The sequence below is a fragment of the Eutrigla gurnardus genome (genome assembly GCF_963514095.1).
Source record: "Eutrigla gurnardus genome assembly, chromosome: 9".
NCBI classification, from domain to species: domain Eukaryota; kingdom Metazoa; phylum Chordata; class Actinopteri; order Perciformes; family Triglidae; genus Eutrigla; species Eutrigla gurnardus.
In genome coordinates, this window is record NC_139923.1 from 20,251,504 (window position 1) to 20,270,802 (window position 19,299).

The 19,299-nt window shown below is 42.7% G+C and overlaps 4 protein-coding genes across 4 annotated transcripts; all 4 read right to left on the reverse strand.

Annotated features, from left to right (window-relative positions):
* Window positions 1-355: 355 nt before the first annotated feature.
* LOC311018853 (uncharacterized protein) lies at window positions 356-1,526 on the reverse strand (the record flags this gene model as incomplete). The annotated part of the gene is made up of 2 exons (XM_084017920.1): window positions 356-373; window positions 426-1,526. The coding sequence occupies 2 exons, from the start codon at window positions 1,524-1,526 to the stop codon at window positions 356-358; spliced, it is 1,119 nt and encodes a 372-aa protein (XP_083874046.1).
* Window positions 1,527-1,999: 473 nt separating this feature from the next.
* LOC311018854 (protein piccolo-like) lies at window positions 2,000-4,631 on the reverse strand (the record flags this gene model as incomplete). The annotated part of the gene is made up of 2 exons (XM_084017921.1): window positions 2,000-2,038; window positions 2,199-4,631. The coding sequence occupies 2 exons, from the start codon at window positions 4,629-4,631 to the stop codon at window positions 2,000-2,002; spliced, it is 2,472 nt and encodes an 823-aa protein (XP_083874047.1).
* Window positions 4,632-5,503: 872 nt separating this feature from the next.
* Window positions 5,504-15,267, reverse strand: LOC311018855 (protein piccolo-like; the record flags this gene model as incomplete). The annotated part of the gene is made up of 3 exons (XM_084017922.1): window positions 14,693-15,267; window positions 6,036-6,248; window positions 5,504-5,608 (listed from the first exon to the last, which is right to left on the reverse strand). The coding sequence occupies exons 1-3, from the start codon at window positions 15,131-15,133 to the stop codon at window positions 5,504-5,506; spliced, it is 759 nt and encodes a 252-aa protein (XP_083874048.1). The 5' UTR covers window positions 15,134-15,267.
* A 1,497-nt stretch (window positions 15,268-16,764) lies between these two features.
* On the reverse strand, window positions 16,765-18,579 carry LOC311018856 (uncharacterized protein; the record flags this gene model as incomplete). The annotated part of the gene is made up of 4 exons (XM_084017923.1): window positions 16,765-16,825; window positions 16,921-17,059; window positions 17,159-17,561; window positions 17,665-18,579. 4 exons carry the CDS (start codon window positions 18,577-18,579, stop codon window positions 16,765-16,767), a joined length of 1,518 nt encoding a protein of 505 aa, XP_083874049.1.
* Between the last annotated feature and the right edge of the window lie 720 nt (window positions 18,580-19,299).

Consider the following 19,299-nt stretch of genomic DNA (forward strand, 5'->3'; position numbering starts at 1 on the left):
AGAGGCGATTGTGTGACTTCGCCAATTGTAGGAGTTATCTTCATAGGAACAGTAGTTAGTGGCATTAACTTAGCTACTTCCGGTGTTGGGGTAACTTCAACAACTACAGGTAGTGGATGAGGTACTGGGAATACTGTTGCTACTCCTGGTATTCTAACAGCAGTGTCAGTTGTAATAACCTCTGTAGGTAATTCACTCGTAGGAAGGGTCAACACTTCAGTTAGAAGAAGTGGGTGCTGGTAAAATTGCTGCCCTGTCTCTAAAGGCAGAACTTCTAAAGGCTGAATAGTTTGTGGTACTGATGGGTGTTTATCAATGGCAGGAGTTTTGTAAAAAAACGTAGGGAATTTTTGCTCTATAGAGTTAGTCTCTGCTTCGGTTTGAGCAGGAATTTGCTGATACATTCCTGGTATTGGTGACCTTACCATAACTGCCTCTGTAACAATAACATGAGTAGCCACATCCTCTTCTTTGTTCAACACTTTTGTTTCAGTTGCAAGTTGTGGCTGAAGTACATATGAGGGTACTGCAGATGGTCTAACTTGGGGAACTAGTACATCTGCAGGTACCTCAGGCTGCAGTGTTTCAACAATAACTTCTGTCAGAAACTGTGGCTGCACAGGTACAGTTGGTATTGGGGCCTGAGTAACTACTGTGGATATGTTTGGATGTTGAGCAACAAGAGGTATAGACTGGGATCTTGTTGTGGCTTGGACTAGTAGTGGTTGAATAAGAACCTTTGGCTCTGGGGGCAATGTGATGACCTCATACATAGTTTGAGGTGGTGGCAGTGGCTGAGTAATTGATTGTTGATGTTGCACATATGGTTTCTTAATTGGAGGAGTTACATTATGTGCCTGAATTGATGTGCCCTGACCAGACGACACTACAATGACATCAGCGACAGATGTTGGTAACATTACAGGAGGCACAAAGTCTCTCCTGGCTTGGACTTTGTCAGCTAGTCCTTCAGAGGGTGTGACTTGCTCTACTGCCACAGTTGGAGCTATGGCTATTGGAGGTGGATGCATGATAGTGTTGACTGAGCCTCTCCTAACTGTATCTTGAGCTGAGAATGCCTCAGTGGGTGTCTTCTGCTCCAGAGGTGTGGTCCGCATGCCTGATACTTTTGTACATGGGATAGAGCCTCGTCTTACAGGTGCCTGGACTGTTATGCCCTCTGTTGGTGAGCCAGGCTCAGATGGAAGGGTTATCACCACATAGGTTTGCAAACATTTGACATGTCGAGGAGACAAAGGTGACTTAGGAGATGATGCACCCAACTTAGAGTCAACAGGTCGTGTCAGGCTAAGTGACAGAGCATTTGGAGGTTCTTTGGTCCTTGGTAGTGTAGCAGCTTTTTGGACAACGGGGGGCGGAGGTGGCTTGACACTCTCTCCTGGCTTGTGGCTGAAAACCAGTCCAGCTGGAATTGATATAGGCTTCGGTGGTATGGGTGGAGGAGGCTTGACGGTGTGACTCAGGCCAGTTTCAGAAACGTGTGCTACTGTTGCTGCAGCAATCATATCTGCAGTGGGAACCAATGGCTTTGGATAAACAGTTGGCTTCGGTAAAGTGGTAGGAGGTGGTGGAGGTGTATCTGCTATAGGTATTTCTACTGTGTCTAGTTCAAGTGGAAGTTTTGGAGCTGAAGCTACTGGCACTGCTGACACCTTAGTTGATATATAATCTGTGTCTTTGCTGGGTCTATCTAAAGCTATTTGACTACTTTGTGCTAGAGAAGCAGTGGCAGTTATTGACCCTGTGCTAGCTAAATTTTGTGGAGTTTGTCCAAGCAGAGATATGTTTTCCACACTTGGCACTATTATGACTACATGCCCTTGTCTTGTTGGGGTCACTACTTGAGGTACACTATCTGGTTGCATGTCTTCTATTCTTGGTTGTATATCCACAACTACAGATTGCATTGGCTGACCAGCCACTGCGGTCCCCCTATTTATGGTGGTAGTCATAGTAGGGATGACATGCTGAACAGTCTTTACAAGTGGCAGCTCTGTGTTAGGCTCAGGTAATGATACTGAAGTAGATCGAGGGGGAGGCGGGGGTGGGACCTTCTTTTTGGTTATAGTAGTTGATGCTGGAGCTGGTGCTGGAACCTGGGCTGTTTGAGATGGAGCTCCGTCTTGAAAAGGGACTGGGTGTACAACTTTGACTTGAGCATGAGCTGGGGAAGTTACAAGTGCAGAGGCTGGTAGTGGGGTTTGTGCAGAGATTGGAGATGTAGTTGAAACCAGGTCAGGCATCTTCTGGTCTATGACTGGACCAGGGCATGAGGCCTGAGTGACAGCCGTAGACACAACTTTGGCTGACGTTGGAGTGGAGACTGTAACAGATGTAGCTGCAACTAAGATCTTATGTTGAGCTGAGACAATGACAGGTGCTGGACCTTGTACTGTGACCTGTACAGCAGGTGGAGCCTCTACAGGCACCTGTGATGGAGATGAAACCAAGTCTGGCATTCGAACCACAACAGGTACAGCAGTAGATATCCCCACTGGGGCTGGAGTTGGGGCTTCAACTGTGGAGGATTTAACTTGAGTTACTGCAGTTATTTGAGCTTTGGATGGATCAGACACCACATCTGGTATTGTAACTATAACTGTGGTTAGAGAAGGTTGAAATACTGAACCTCCACCAGATGGCACTGCTGAAATTGTGGCAGGCAATTGTGGGGAGATCTCTGAAGGTGACTGGCTTACAAATGAAGTTGGAGCTGTTGGGGTAGACAGTGGAGTTGAATCTGATGAAAGAGGTGTTTGAGCCTGGAATGAGCATGACGATGTAGCATTAGAAGCCAAACTGGAATCTGGAGAGGCTGGTGAAGTTAGAGGGGACATGGGTGATATGGGGGAGGGTGTAGTGGTTAGTTCTGGGGCTGATATTGGTGTTGGAATAGGCTTTGCCTCTGGAATTTCACAGACCACACAGATGGGCTCCATCTCAGGGGTTTCAGACAAAGGTGGGCTTACTATAGTCTCAGAGTCATCACTGGGGGTAATGTCAGAGGAAATTCCAACACCATACTCATCTGCAAGACTGTCATCCTCTTCCTCACCAGATGAACACTGGGTAATTTTGAGGTCTGGTATGGGGAACAATGCCTTTCTGAGTGCAGGATCTTGAGGAACCATAGGCCTAATAAAACCTATAGATCCACTAGGAGTACTGGGAACACCAGTCACCTCAGAGCGCTTAGGGGGTTCTGTCGGACGTGGTGGAGCTGGCCTTTTCTTTTTCTTCACAGGCTCTTCACTAGACATTTCAGTGCCAGGAAGAGGCTCATCAATTTGTTCAGTGATGGATGTCTCAACTGCGGGCATGATCACCACACAGGTCTCAGCAATCGAGGGAGGCCCAGTGACCGAAGCCTCTAATGAGGAAGATTCCATGGCAGTCTGGGCCTGTTGAAATTCTTGCTCTATCATCACCAGTTCTCTCTTTTTCTGCATCATCTCTTCATAAACCTCCTCTGGAGACCTGAGTCTTTTAAAAAAATCCGAGCTAGTATCTTGTTCTTCCTCTTGATGTTCACCCATCTTGATTTCAGGATCCTCAACTAAGGACTCATAAAGATAGTCCTCTATTGTCATTCCTCCATAGAATGGCTCAACATCAGGAGGACTCTCCCCTGGAATAGTTTTTGTCTTCTGAATAATTTCCTCATATGCTTCTTCAGCACTCTTCAATGATTTTCTCACAGTACTCTTCTCATCAAACGGATCACAAGGAGTATATGGTATTACTGTGGTTGAAGGCTTACGGCCTCTCTGTATAGCTTGCCAAGCCTCTGGCTCTGATTCCATACTGGCAATGTACTCAAAGCAAGATGTTCTACTGGTTTCATCCATTGTGGTGAACTGTTTCAAATCCTCATCTTTAGTTGCGGACAGTGGTCTTCCATGGGCTCTATGTTCATCTTTGTCTTTTCTAGACTTATCTCCCCTCCTCATCTTTTCTTCCTCAGAGGAGTCTTCAATGGTGGGGAGAGGTTGTGTCGGTTGCCTGTGCCTACCTTTGCGATGGTGTTTGTCCCCACCGACTTTCCTGTGACTGGGGCTGCTATCACTATCCTCCTCCAGAGATGAAGCTGACGTGGGTGATGATCCGGGGGTAAAGCTAGATACCTGAACACTGGAAGATCCCTTTGACAGGGATTCTGTGATGCTCTCTACTTCTTCATCAGTACTTTGTTTCTGTCTCATGACTGGAATAGCTTTCTTGAATGTAGTGCTGGGCATTGCTTCAAGGACATCTTGAGTAGTTGCAGTGCCGGTTTTCAGAAGGGCTGTTTTCCTGGCTGCACTTTCTTCATTTTCTGTGCTACTTTTTCTCGACAGTGATTTAACTGTCGCTGAAGCATTATCAAGCTCAACCTCTTTGATATCTTCCTCATCTGCCAACTCATTTTCTTTTTCATCTTCTGAAAGAGACATTTCTTCGTCATCACCCATACCCATTATCTGCTTACGGATGAATTCTTCATCTTCCATAGAGGAGTCAGCGCTATCAGTTTTGATGTCTTCACTGCTGGATGAAACATTGCTGACTTTCAACCTTCTCCTCTGAACTTTAGGTGAGGGTGTGAGCTCGCTTTCACTGCTCTCTGCCATTGCTTGGAAACTTAGGCGCCTTCTCTCAGCTTTAAGTTGCTCCCTTAATGGCGTGGATTGATCTGTAGTTGTCGGTATATCATTTTTACTTGTATCACTAACCACCTGCCCATCCTTCAATTCTGGTGATATTTGTAAAATCTGGGGTTGATCTTCATCATGGTCCTCTGCTTTGGATTCAGGCTTTATAGGTGTCACAGGGACAATTGTGGTTTCCAATGTCACTAGCCCAGTAGGTAGGGTGACCTTTCTTTCTTTCACTGGCTCTTTATGCATTTCATCTTCCTCCTAAATGTGTGAAACACAAGAGAAAATTAAATACATTGAATCTATGAAAGAACCATATTTTCTGGTATAAGCACTACCAGATATTGCACCCCGTATTTCTTTGGCCTGACGCAGAGACTATATGGTTTCATGAGGGGTCTGGCCTGACAAGGAGGTATGATGGCTATAGGCTGCACATATTTCTGTGTCTGTTTTGTAGCCAAACATTGGGAATTTCAAAGACAACGTTGATGTTTAATGTTCAAATCAATTTTAATTAACATAGGGAATGTATAACTAGGATGGCAGTATCTCACCATAGTATGTAATATTTTTTTCACGTCATATTGATTTTATTATGTCACATTGAACATTTGTCAATACAAAAATAAATGCTTAATGAAGTGAAACCATTCTTACTTTTATGATGTTCTTTGTAGATACCAGTTGTGTTGCTGGAGGTAAGGTGATGTCAGTAATCATTTCAACTAACTTATCAGACATTTCCTTGCTGTCAGCTTCCAGGACTGGTTCTTCCAATACCAGCTGTGGTTCTTGGGACTTTGGTTGCATGTCAGCTTGCTGTAAATCATTTGTTGGCTCTGTCAGTTTGATATGACTATCAGGCTGTACTTCCTTAATACTCTTTTCTGGAGTAGACAATTCTGGCTCTGATTCTGTCCCTGGGACAAATCCAGCGGTAGCAACCTCTGCAGCAATAGGTGTGGAAGATACAACTGTAGCTTCAGTCAAAGGGACAGATGGGGCTACAGCTACATCTGCTTCAACTTTGACTTTTTGAAGGATAGGCTTAGACTCTTCAGCTTTGGGAATTTCTGTATGGACCTTCACCTTCACAGCCTCTTCTATATTTTCCACTGTTACAGTCTTCGTAACATCTGTGGCTTGCACTTCAGCCTTTGGTGTTTTCTGTTCCATAGTGGCCATAGTGGGTATAAAAGGTTCTGTTGTGGATGATGCTAAAGGCTGTTGTTCTGCAGTAACAGATGAAACCTTTGCTGTTGTGGGTATGTGTGCGGTCTCTATCTTGATTTGTGCAGAAACCGCTGTAGCTGTGGTTTCCATTTTGACAGGTGGAGGTTCCATCTTTGCCTTTGGGGTTAGAACTGATACTACCTTGACGGGGGCAGGTGTGGGCTGTGATTTTGTGGCCACAGGTGTAGGCTCTGCCTTTGTTGGGGAAGTTCTGGGCTCTGCTTTTTTGATTGCAGGTGCGGCCAGGGTCTTTGGTTTGGCAGATACAGATGAAAGCTGGGACATTTTTCCTGAGCCTCCCAGTTGTCCAGACAAAGCCCTCTGAGTTTGGCAGTTCAGACACAGCCATTCCTCCTGTGATCAAACAAACAAAATCAATATATGATGAGAAAACACACTATAGTAAGATTTTTATAAAAGCACTCTTCTTCAAGCACTGCTTCAAATGTTAAATTGTTGGTATTTTTGATGTCATGTTTTGGTATGTGTTTGTTTAGGGTGGCCTAGAATACAATGCAGACACATTTTATTGCTATTTTCAGCAATGGCAGAGCCAGAGCATTTTCTGAAAGTGAACAAAAACAAGCACCAGTTTTTTTAAAACACGTTTTCGTGGAGGAAAATTTGCTGAAAACAAGCCTTAACTCTTTTCTTCGTGAAATACCTCTAAAATAAAAAAATATAACAACAGACACATTTCAAACTTATACCTAGTAAGCTGTCTATTTTTTTCTATTTCTATTGGTATTAAAATTAGGGATGCAAAGATACCATTATATACCAAATAATACCATTGCTGTACTAACAATGACTTTGAAAACGTGTCATCAGATTTTCCTCACTTTCTGTAACAAATTAAATATACAATATGATTATGTTGCTGACATTTTAACATTACACTGAATGTTTTCCTGATATACACACAGCATAGTTTGCAGCAGGGATGATCATGATTAACCATTTACCAAAATATGAATTTTAACTAATTAATGCTCAGTTAAAAATGAAAATAAAAAAGCCAAGCAAAACTCAGAGGTGCAGCTGGTCGCTAAAGGAGCATAGCTGGTCCACCTTAGAGGTCAGCCCACCTTAAGTGACTGTCACTCGCTGGCTAATCCCATTTACTTAAATCAGCAGGTGGCAAGCAAGACACAAGAACTTAGCTTGGGTCTTAAGGAGTTCTAGGATTTATTTGCTGACGAATAAATCATATACACATTACTGCTAGCTCACAATGTTACTGCTTACTTCAGATTATACATTAATTACTGATTATGATTTTACCAGAAAAAGTTAAATTGAACGCCGCTCAAAGTTGGAGTTCCTGTGAACTGGCGGCAAATCCATCTACCCCGACTTCACAAAGAGGTTGACAGAAATCATGCAAGAATGGAAAGGCACATTGTTATTTGTAAACCTGCAAGGCAACATTAAGTATAAGTGCCTGTATTTAATTAAGCAATACATACTATCATATACTGCTGAGAGTTCAATTGTGCACACTCGACAAAGAAACATCAGTATGCCACGGTCAGATGGTAAAGGATTACGTCTGGTGTCGTACTTGGAAGGCTAGACAGTTCATATTCATATTCTGAGTCATTAATTTCAAGTAGTCTGGAATGCAGCATAAGAGCAGATTCAGGTTTAGGTGAGGCTACACAGTATTCGACACGAACCGAGCTCGGAATACACCGGCAGAAACCCTGACAGAGTATACTAGGCAGAGACACAGCTGACAGCCTCACAGCTAAGTAATTTATGTGCTGTAGATTTACTGGCAAAGTGGTGGCAGACGTTGGGATTCAGTATAAAGAATCAGACTGATACCTGATGCTGGTATTGGTGCATCCCTAATTAAAATACCTGTTAACTTGCACATAGCAGGTTACAATTATGTGTTTTGCTGGGACATTAAGGTGTTGACTGTAACTGTCAAGTTGAAATAGAGGTGTAATAAAACAACACTGACTGCATTATATCATACGTGCAAAAACAATGAGGTATTGTCATGTTTTGCAGTGACATTGCACGTCTTCAAGTAGCGATTGACATGAACGTACAACGCAGTCTCTTATGCTGAGTAATACCATAGCATTCAAAGTAACATAAATTCAATCTTCACGCAGTACTCATTGCTGGACAATTCAAACAACCCCAGCATTTACACAGACATGTCAACAATACGTAACATTTTCAACAGAAGCTTGTGGTCTCTAATAATAACATGCTTCCTGCTATTACACTAGAACTTACAACATTTGTAACTGAGCAATCAAAATGCTTACCTTGCAAAAGAGCTAATCACATTTTATATATATATAAAAAAAGATGCTTTTATTTTCAAAATGTAATCCTCTGAAGACACATTTCTTATCACATCTAAGCTCCATTAATGGACAGTTAAGGAGGAGAGGAAGGCTGACAATAGATAAAGCAGTGGGTCTGTAGCAACCCAGCGGACCAAATCACAGCAATGCGCCTGCCTCTGCAGAGCCAGGGAGAGCCGTTCTGATACACAGGACAGAGGGGGAGATTACGTTGCACACATACCCTGTTTTTGAAACAGCATTGCATTTTAAATGCTCCTGACTAAGTATTAGAACCCATTTAATACATCTTAATTATGGAACCACAATTTGCCACATGTGCACACTAATGTTCATCCACTCTATAAGCAGGAGAATTATCTGGATGTGGTCTCTCTCTAAACACATTTTTGTCTTGGAGATTAGCACAGGATGCAGTGACGTCAATTAATAACACAGTTCGTGGGTTCATGTGCTGAGTTGAGCTGCAGTAAGTGATGTAATCTACCCGCTGTCATACCCTGGGTTTAGGCCTGCTTTTACAACCCAGCTGTGCTGGACATTTCATCTGTGTTCCCAAAACGCCTCGAATATCACACTGCTAAGACCTGTTGTGACCACACTCCTTAACAGAGAGAGAGAGAACGCTACAGGGACCATTTAAACACAAAAAACTGGAAAAACTGCAGAATTTTTTTTTTCTTAATAAAGGTTATGGCATAACATAAATCAACTGCAAATAGAACATGTCTGACAATATAAATGCTCATATTCTACCTTGAGACTGGGGTAGCAGTGGCACAGTAAAGCATGATTAGCTGCGTTGCTGCATTTCTATATAATAAATATTCACGCCAAAAATAATTGCAGCCATAATATATACATAAAGTGACATCAATGCAAAACATTGCTCGTCTAAAAAGAAACGTGATGCTGATGTGTCTACTTTGATTAACACTGAGATTGTTTTTGTTCAGTCAGTTGTGGTTCAGTTGGGAATAAGATAATCCTATTGGCTCCCAACAGTAACAAACAAAGCCTCATCAGCATGATGCTCATAATCGTGTTCACCACAAAAATCACAAGCTCAGCCTTCGTGATGTTTACCTTTTTAAGTTGGAGCCTTTAAATTATAAAAGCCAAATCCTACTGAGGGTATTTTATTTTCCTTTGTAAGATCATACGGCAATGTCATCGCACATTGCAACTATAGTTCATCCACAATTCAGAATAATTTATAAACCAGTGAAAACAGAGTTGATAAAATAGTGTTCATTATTAAGGCTAATCTTTTTTGACATGACAAACTGTGAATCCCAGCATTCTGCAAACGATATAATTCCCACATATCCCCCTCCTCTGTCCCACTTGCAGGATGTAATCACAGCGAGATTACAAGAACTGTGCTGCTGCATGTGATAATCAGAAAAATCATGTCACTACCGAGGCCATTCACATGATAAATTAATAATCACAAGCTCTGGCTCTTACTACTTTTCTGATCATCTCAATGTGTGAAATGTTGCACTTGGATGTAAAATCAGATAAAATCCATCATTCCTCAAGAGAGATTGATATGTAAATTAACATAATGACAGAAGAACGGAATCACATTTATTCCTTTCTCAAAATGTAGGTAACCTAAACTCATTTTAAGCCACTGAGAATAATTGCATGAGGAAATTGAGACATTTTAACAATACACCGGCTGTCAAGAAGCAAGACTGTCAAAACGGACATTTGCATAAGTCATTTAAATCCAACTTTGTTGGCCTTTTCCCTTTTCTCCTTTTGCTTCCCTGTAACAGGAAAAACCTGAAAAGAGCTAGCAGGAAATATCATAGGATCAAACATCAGTGTTTGCAGATGGCTGAGCCATGGCCGTGCATTTTTGATTCTCTCTGCTGGTCTACTGTATTCCCTCTGCCCTGCAATCTAAATATGGCCCAACACCTCTCCAGTTGGTATTACACAGGCCAAAGCCTCAGCATGAAAACAGACTTGCGGAGAACAGATGGACAGAGCAATTACAGAAGAATGCAAATGAAGAGTTTGAGTAGTATACCGCAAATTAATGTCAAACACAACACAGCAAAGGTAAACATTCACTCCCTACCACTGTGTCAACCATGCATCTGATAACTCATTTAACCTTAACCTAATTATAAACCAAACTTAAAAAACCCCAAACATTTCAGTCAACAGAAAGACCTAATCCCATCACATTCCCCCTCAGCGCCAGTCACGGCCTCGCAACCACACAGTCTCAGAGCCATGCATCAGAGCCACGGGGTTTGGAATGTCGCCATCATCCTTTTGTCTAATTAAATCTGTTTTATGAGTAAAGAGCAGAAGCCCCAAGCAGAGAGCTGTGGGAGAGGCTGCTCCCCACGATTAGCCTGAGCTGGATTACCAAACCTTCACAATGACAGCAGCCAGGAAATTATGCTCTTGACACACAGGCATGCTGCATTTAAGGCTGGATCTGCTGAGCTTTATTAAGAAATGCCCACTTCACTATATTTAAAGCAAGACGCCTTCCAAACTGGGCACAGATTACCTTCAAACTTTGACTTTTTAAGATACCTTAATGTGTTATACCTTCATTCAAATAACAAATGTGTTTGGTATTTTAATCCTACATAGAGATTTCAATGAATCCCGTAGTTGGAGTTATTTGTGCAAATCCACACCTTCCTATGATACGGCAGTCAGTGGGTGTCAAAGTGGCTGTGAAATGTCCATATTATAACAGCTAGACTGAAGGGATGGTGATTGGGCGGTGGACTACACCACTATTCATCAGCACCTCTTCGATGCTTCCCTGTTGATTCTGGAGCTGGTGAGTTTCTTATAGATTTTCTGGCAGTTGCCTTTGGCATAAGCTGTAGCTGGCTAATATACTTGGCTTTCAGCAGCCCCCATAGAGCTGAACTCCTCATAAATCAAGCCCCCTGATAATAGAGAGCGTTGACCTACTAATCTGTAGTAAGCAGAGTGCTTCATTTCTAAAGACAAGGAAATACACCCGCTGCTTTTTCCAATCTGACAAATGGCGCATCAACAACATAAACACTGATAGCAGGATGCAATGAGATGAAGATTGGGATAGAAGATGTGAGAGGGTGTGGCATGGATAGAAAGCAAAGTCACTAGGAGGTACATTAACAAAGTCAAACCTCTTATGGTCCCATTCCTTATCTTCTGACAGAAAGCCACAGCATATATTCAAATAGCAGCATTCTTTCCTTATATTCACTGCAATCATTGTAGCTTGTAGGATCAGTGCCACAGCCTCCAAAATTTCATGAAACATCAAACATTCGCTGTCAAATATCAAATATAGCAATACAACAGTCTGACAGTTTACAACAGTTCACTGACAAAGAAATTGACTCAACAATGACTTAATACCGGTAGTTCTACACTGGTATCAGACAGAATGTTCTAATGCAGCGTCCTAGGCATGAGTCGACTCAGTTTCAGCACAGCTAGCCTCATTGCACTTTCCAAAATAGAATGTGAAAAAAAGAGTAGAGATACAGCAGGTAAGGCAGTGGTTTGTCGCTCCGTAGAGTGGATATTTTTAACACCATCACTTTGTGCACCAGGGGGTGTCTCCTCCTTATCATGGGGGCGGCAGGCTGTGGTTGTTAGGCCTACAGCAGGACATCTCACGCATAGACTTTGTGTGTGTAAAGAATATGAAATGCTGCGCCTGCATGTCAGAGATACTGCATCTTGTCACGAAGCAATCTCTCACGAAAGCTTTGCGAAATGATTGTCAGTTGATTATTTATAATAAAACTAATATTTTAAGGCAACATATAAAGTGAAAATCTGAACAAAAATATCCGTTAAGCAAAAGATATAGACACATTTCAACATTTAAGAAAATTACTGAGAAAATCAGTAATGCTATCTCAGCTATCACACACAAAGCTCTAGCTGGCAAAGCATGACACACGTGTGTCCTACTTATCAGACAACAGTCACTCCCAGGCTTTTGATGGCATCTACTGAAGCAGAAAAGGGCAAAAGGAAAAATGGATTGACTTGCTGCCAGCACTCACTCTGCCTAAAGTGGCCCTCTCATTTTTTGAACCTTACAGATCCTTTTTATATTTTAAAAAGGAGGCATCTCTGCCCTTCAACTAAAAAGCCAGAAACCCCAGAACCCCTTTGGATAAACGAAGTCATGGGACACCAAATAAGTATGGCGGCCTATCCTGTCCAGTGGTGTTGAGGTCAAGCTATTTCTGTTTACCATGGCTATTACAGTAAGAGGAATGAATCAATGTTCTACCACACAGCAGCAATCATCCGCATTTGTCCCTTCCCCCATCCAACATCTAAGCTTGGGATCGTCCCCCCCGCTCTGGTGTCCATGAAAAACATGAGAAGTGTCAATTACAAAAGAGGCTTGTCATCTCATCTCCTCACATTTTCTTTTTGTAGCTATTTCTCCACAACGATGCACCATTTGAGCTGAGAGTGTGGTAATCTCTCTCGGGGAAACCAAACTGACAGCAGAAATGAAGAAAAGAGAAACAATAATGCTCTAAGCCACTCACTCCTTACAGAGATGAGTTGTTTGCTGAGAGTCAACAGAATGCAAGAACACTGTCCCCATCCTCATATGAACTGTCAGCCAGAACTACTTTGTCTTCCATAGAAAGTAGAAATGTACTATTGCCATTTGAGCACCTTTAAACTGGCCACTGAAGTATCTAAGAGAGAGGAATAACACCCCTTGGGTCTGACAAAAACCCATCCATCTAATTATTTAAGGCATTAACTGCTAATACTGTTTGCCAGAAAATCGGACCAACCCCACTGTGGAATGCAAGCGGTACCAAGAGTATTACTGTACCTAACATATAGGATATGAAAAATCTATACAGGGTACACAGCCATGCGTTCAACAATTACCTGCATGTGGGACCACTGATTTGTGAGAGAGCAGGCAGCCTGAAAGGCAATGTCTGCAGCCCTAATGTGCTGCACCATGTTGTGTTGGACTTAATCTCTTTCACCTCTGCTTATTGGCATATCGCGGGGCTTTGCCATCTCAGATCTCTCACAGAGGCTGGAGATTCCCTGGCAACTGTGGCAGCAGATCCCATCTCACTACCTCACTAATGCGGTTGCACAACCCTCAATCACTTTCATACATTTTCAGTTGTGATGAAGCCGTCTTTCTCATGAGCCGTTATGTAAAAAAAAAACAATTTGGGCCACTGTAGTTGATGGAAAGCAGCTAACACATAACCTGCATTTAGTATGTTTTTCATTTTCTTTGAGACCTCTCAAAGTAGGTCAATAATTAACATAATTACAGTCATTAACTGCATACAGACCTCTGTTCAAAGTCACAGTCTGAAAACCAATTGAAACAAGCTAACAAGCTATATTATCTGCTGCTATGTCAACTTCATCTATTATTCCACCACAATTCATGTTTTTTTTGTCAAGAAAACCAATCAACAATGGGGTAAAACTCTATTGCCTGTTGTTTACCACATTTTCAATAGAAAAAAAAGGCTGTATGCCCACCAATCTCCCAGTTTGTCCAGCCTTTACACTGCAGAAGAATATTCCACTGAGTAAAATAACAAAAAAGTACTTAAACAAAAAATCAATAGTATTGCTTGCACACTCCAACTCAAAAAAAGGTGTCCTTGGCTGTGCAAGAAGTAATACCAAATAGGAAGGACAATAACAAGTGCATTTAATTCAGAATACAAAAAATGTATTTGAACTATAAAATGAACTGTTTCGGAAACTTCTTAATTTTATTAATATGCCCAGATGCCCATCTGGCATTGCCTATTGAAGGGCAAACAAAGGCATTTCTCTCATGTATGTTACATACATCAAACATCAAGAAGGCATTCATAATACATAAATCAATTCTCTAGTCTATTGAATTTCTCCAAGTGGAGGTGACGTTGATGCTTAACAAAAGCAGTAAAGGCATACTAGAAATTAGACACCATGAAATCTCAAGATCTTATTCATGAGTTTTGTTCAGCTGCATTTAAAAAAAAAAAAAAAAAGCCATTTATTTGTCTTCACTAAACTCCAATACTTCCACATTTTTAAATCTCAATAATATGTATGGTCTCTGCCCTCTATTTTTGACTACAGTGTAGAGTTTGTGACATATGATTGATGTATGACACTTTCTAAAATGTGCTATACTTAAGCTCTGAAAGGTGTATAGACATGTGCATAAGATTTTGTGCAACTGAAGTGCCCTCACTGGCATTTTGCTGCACAGTATCGTACATGAATATTAAAAACTGCCTTATCACGGTCCAGTAAAACAAATAGCACCAAGTCATCATAATCACATCTGTCAAATGAACAGGCAACCCAATTGATAACATGGCATGGTTTGATTTTGAAGTCATTAGGGAAAATGAAGGTAAAAAAGAAATGTGATGTGAAAATGAATTTAAAAAAACAAACATGAATTACACTTACCACTCCTGTATGTGGCATGGGGTTAAATCCACAAAGGTTGCAGACAGTGTTCTTGCATTCGGTGCAGGTATTGTAATTGGGAGGATCCTTTGAGTCCATGTTGAGGTCAACCTTACAGAGTGGACAGGTAGATAGAGCAGCTTTAGGAGCAACTTGGGTGACTTCTGTAGATTTTGGAGGCACTGGTGGAGCGTTCTCGACTTTGGCCTGTGATGGTGCAGACTTGGCCTGTTGAGGTGGCTCTGATTTCTCTACCGCAGTAGGTCTGTTATCATTCGCAGGGAGAATCCTAGGAGAAACTGGAGGCGTAGCTTTAGGAGAGACATTGGCTGTCATGGACATCTTACGTGGAGTAGGTGGTGTAGTTTTAGGTTCCTCCTGAACAGCTGAGGTTATCAATGTGGATGCAGAGCTGAAGATAGAGGAACCAAAACCAAACATCTTCCCAGTCACTGATTCTGCAGGCTTTGCAGCAGCAGGTTGTGTTTTAGGACTACCAAAGCCAAAGAACCCTCCTGACTCCTGCTTAGCAGGCTGAACTGGTGGTGGTGCAGACTTGGCAGGAGGGGTTGCAGATTTTGTAGGCTGTGGTGGTTTTCCAGCTTCTTGTTTTGCAAGACCTGCTTTAACTTCGTTGCTTTGAGAAAGTTGCAGGGATTTTCCAACAGGCGGCTGCTGGCCAGCCACATCCTGGCCTTGTCCTTTTCCAGTACCAGAAAGGACTTGCGCCTTCTGCACAGAATCTCGTCGTGGTGTCTCTGTCTTTTGGACTGCAGTCGGGACTGGAACTTCAGTTTTGGGTATTGCTTTTGTCTGTGGAGTTGCTTGAGAGACCTCCTTTTTGACTGCTGTGGATTCTGTACACTTCTCCTTCAGGACTAATGTCGGGATATCTTTCTGAACAGGGCCAGGTGCCTTGCTTGGGGAGGGCAGTGGTTTCACTAGAGGACGTTCAGTGGACTCAGATGCTCCTAGGGCTCTCTGCATCTGGCAGTTCAGACAAAGCCATTCTTTTACCTGAAAACATGACAATGGCATAAATCATTGACAGGATGGATAGAATAAACCTGTTTTACAGTACAGATCATGAGGTTTGTAAACCAATGTATGTCAGGGAGTTATTTTTCAGCAAATAAACTGTACTTAAGACAACACTTGTGGGGCAGTGACTTACCTCTGTCACAATTGGCATGGTATTAAATCCACATTGGTTGCAGACAGTAGTCTTGCATGCTGTGCACGTGTTGTAGTTGGCAGGATCTTTGGAGCCCATGTTCAGGTTAACTTTACAGAGTGGACAGATGGACAGAGCTGCTTTTGAGGGACCTTGGATGTCTGTCGGTGCCTTGGGGGGCTCTGATGGAGCTTTGTCCACTTTGGCTTGTATTGTTGAAGGAGTCTTTTCCTGCTGTGGTGTCTCTGCTTTCTTCTCCTCGCTTTTCTGGACAGCAGATGGCTTTGTGTCCTTTGCAGGCAATGTTTTAGGAGAGGCTGGTGGTGTAGTTCTAGGAGAGACATGGGCTGTAGTGGACATCTTACGTGGGGTTGGTGGCGTAGTTCTAGGAGAGACATGGGCTGTAGTGGACATCTTACGTGGGGTTGGTGGCGTAGTTCTAGGAGAGACATGGGCTGCAGTGGACATCTTACGTGGGGTTGGTGGTGTAGTTTTAGGTTCATCCTGGACAGCCGAGGTTATCAATGTGGATGCAGAGCTTAAGAAGGATGACCCAAAGCCAAACATCTTTCCAGTCACTGTTTCAGCAGACTTTGCTGTTGTAGGCTTAGTTTTAGTACCACCAAAACTAAATAAGCCACCTGCCTGTTTTGCAGGCTGAGCTGGTGGTGGTACAGATATGGCTGGAGAGGAACCAGCTGTTTGTGTATTTCCCACTTTTTGACCTGGTGGGGGAGCAGATTTAGCAATAGAAGTCACAGTTTTTGGAGGCTGTTGTGGGGGTGGCTTTCCTACCTGTGGATCTACAGGAGGAGCAGACTTAGCAATAGTAGTCACATCTTTTAGAGGTTCTTCTGGTTGTGACTTTTCTCCCTCTGAATCTGGTGGATGAACAGACTTAGAAGCGGAAGTCACAGCTTTTGAAGACCGTTGTGGGGTTGGCTTGTCTGCCTCTAGATCTGATGGAGGAGCAGACTTAGCAATAGAAGTCACAGCTTTTGGAGGTTCTTCTGGTTGTGACTTTTCTGCCTCTGAATCTGGTGGAGGAACAGACTTAGCAATAGAAGTGACAGCTTTTGGAGGTTCTAATGGTTGTGACTTTTCTGCCTCTGAATCTGGTGGAGGAACAGACTTAGCAATAGAAGTCACAGCTTTTGGAGGTTCTTCTGGTTGTGTCTTTTCTGCCTCTGAATCTGGTGGAGGAACAGACTTAGCAATAGAAGTCACAGCTTTTGGAGGTTCTTCTGGTTGTGACTTTTCTGCCTCTGAATCTGGTGGAGGAACAGATTTACCAGTCACAGCTTTTGGAGGCTGTTGCTGGGGTGCACCAGGTTCTACTTTGGGTGTCTCTTCAGAAGGCTTTTCTGAAGCAGGGGAAACATCAGAATCTGTGGTAGTGGATGGAACAGTTTTGGCAGGCAATGAAGTAGCTGTAAGGGTAACTTTCCTTGTTGGTGCATCAAGGGCTGGGCATTCAGCTTCTTTAGTTGTGGAAACATTAGCAAGCTCATTCGTGGGTGTGGCTGGTTTATGGATCTTCTCCTGAGTAGTTGACATTTGGGTCGCTTTCTTCTGTGTGGTGACAGGGACCTCTTTGCTTGGTGAAGCTTGGGCTTTCATCATGGGAAGGCCTGGAGGTTCAGAAGCTCCAAGTGCTCTCTGCATCTGGCAGTTGAGACAAAGCCATTCCTTCACCTGAAAAATGAACACAGAACATGATAAACATTACTTGCATTAAATCATTGAATGCAGAATGAGGAAATTAATTATACATTCATTATTTTGTCATTTCAATTACCTTTGTTACATTTAGCATAGGACTAAATCCACATTTGTTGCAGACATTGGCTTTACATTCAGAGCAGGTGTTGTAATTTGGAAGATCTTCGGAGCCCATATTAAGTTCCCCCTTACAGAGTGGACAAGTAGACTTGCCCACTTTGGGAGCAGCTGGGAAGGCTTCTACTTTTGCAAGCTCTGATGGACCTTTGTCCACCCTAGCCTGAATGGCTGGAGGAGCCTTGGCCTGCTGGGTTTGGTCTGGTATCTTTTCAGGATGTGGTTCCTGAGCAGTAGGTGGTTTGGCCCCCTTTGCTGAAGTCATCCTTGGAGAAACTGGGGGGCTGGACTTTGGAGAAATCTGCGGTGCTGACTTCTTGCCAGAGACTTGTGCTGGAGCAGACATTTTGCGGGAACTTGGTGGTGTTGTGCGGGACTCCTCCTTAACTGCAGATGTTATTAAAGTAGATGCTGAACTGAAGAGGGATGAACCAAATCCCAACATCTTTCCAGTCACAGCTTCAGTTGTTTTTGAGCCAGCACGCTCAGATTTAGGACTACCAAAGCTAAAGAAGCCTCCTGATTCTTGCTTTGTTGGCTGTGTTGCTGCAGAGTTTGATTCTTTGTTTACAGTTTTTGGGGGCTGTACTTCATCAGAGGAGGTGACTGGTATATTAGCTGATACCTGAACGATGTCTGCCTTCTTCTCTTTGTTTTCTGACACTTTGTTAGGTGCAGGGGAATTTGGTGGAGTGATATCCTTCTTCTTCTGCAGAGCAGTTTCAATATCTGTAATGACAGGCGTTTGAGCCTGTATTGGTTTATTGAGATTGTTTATTGAAGTCGTTTTCTCTTCTTCTGTGGGGACTGAAACAGTATCTGGAGTCTTTTTTGCAGGTGATGAGGCAGTGGTTGATGTTTGAGTAACGTCCATTTGAAGTGAGGGTTTAGATTCTTCTTTCTTTTGTGGCACACCTGGAGTTGGACCTTCCTTTTGGTTTTTGTCTGGCACTTCTACTTTTTGTGTGGAAATAATGTCTTTCTTTTGATTGGCAGTGGCCTGTTTTTGGGCAGCAGCAGGTGGGGGAACTTTGTTGGGTGATGCCTGCAGATTCAACAATGGAGGCTGTCCTGGTTCGGCTGCTGTAAGAGCTCTCTGCATCTGACAAGTCAGACACAACCACTCCTTTATCTAAGGGTAAAACCATATTATTTTTAATTAGTGCATCTTCAACACATGCAAAGGTGTTATTGCTATGATATGTTATACACAATTACATGTAGGTGTGCATTTCTACATTTTATTTTAAGTACACCACAACGTATTTCTAGAGTGCGATTATATTTTAATCTGAAACCTACGTAAAATGTAGATGTTATATAGAATACACATCATTAATGCATGCATCTTGAGTGAATCATACTTACTTCTGACACATTTAGCATGGGGTTAAATCCACACTGATTGCAGACAGTGTTCTTGCATTGGGTGCAGGTATTGTAGTTTGGTGGATCCTTGGACTCAATGTTGAGTTCCACCTTACAGAGTGGACAGGTAGACTGACCCACTTTGACAGTGGCTTGGGAGGCTGCTGCAGCCTTTGGAGGCTCTGATGATGGAGCTTTGTCCACTTTGGCCTGTACTGATGGAGGT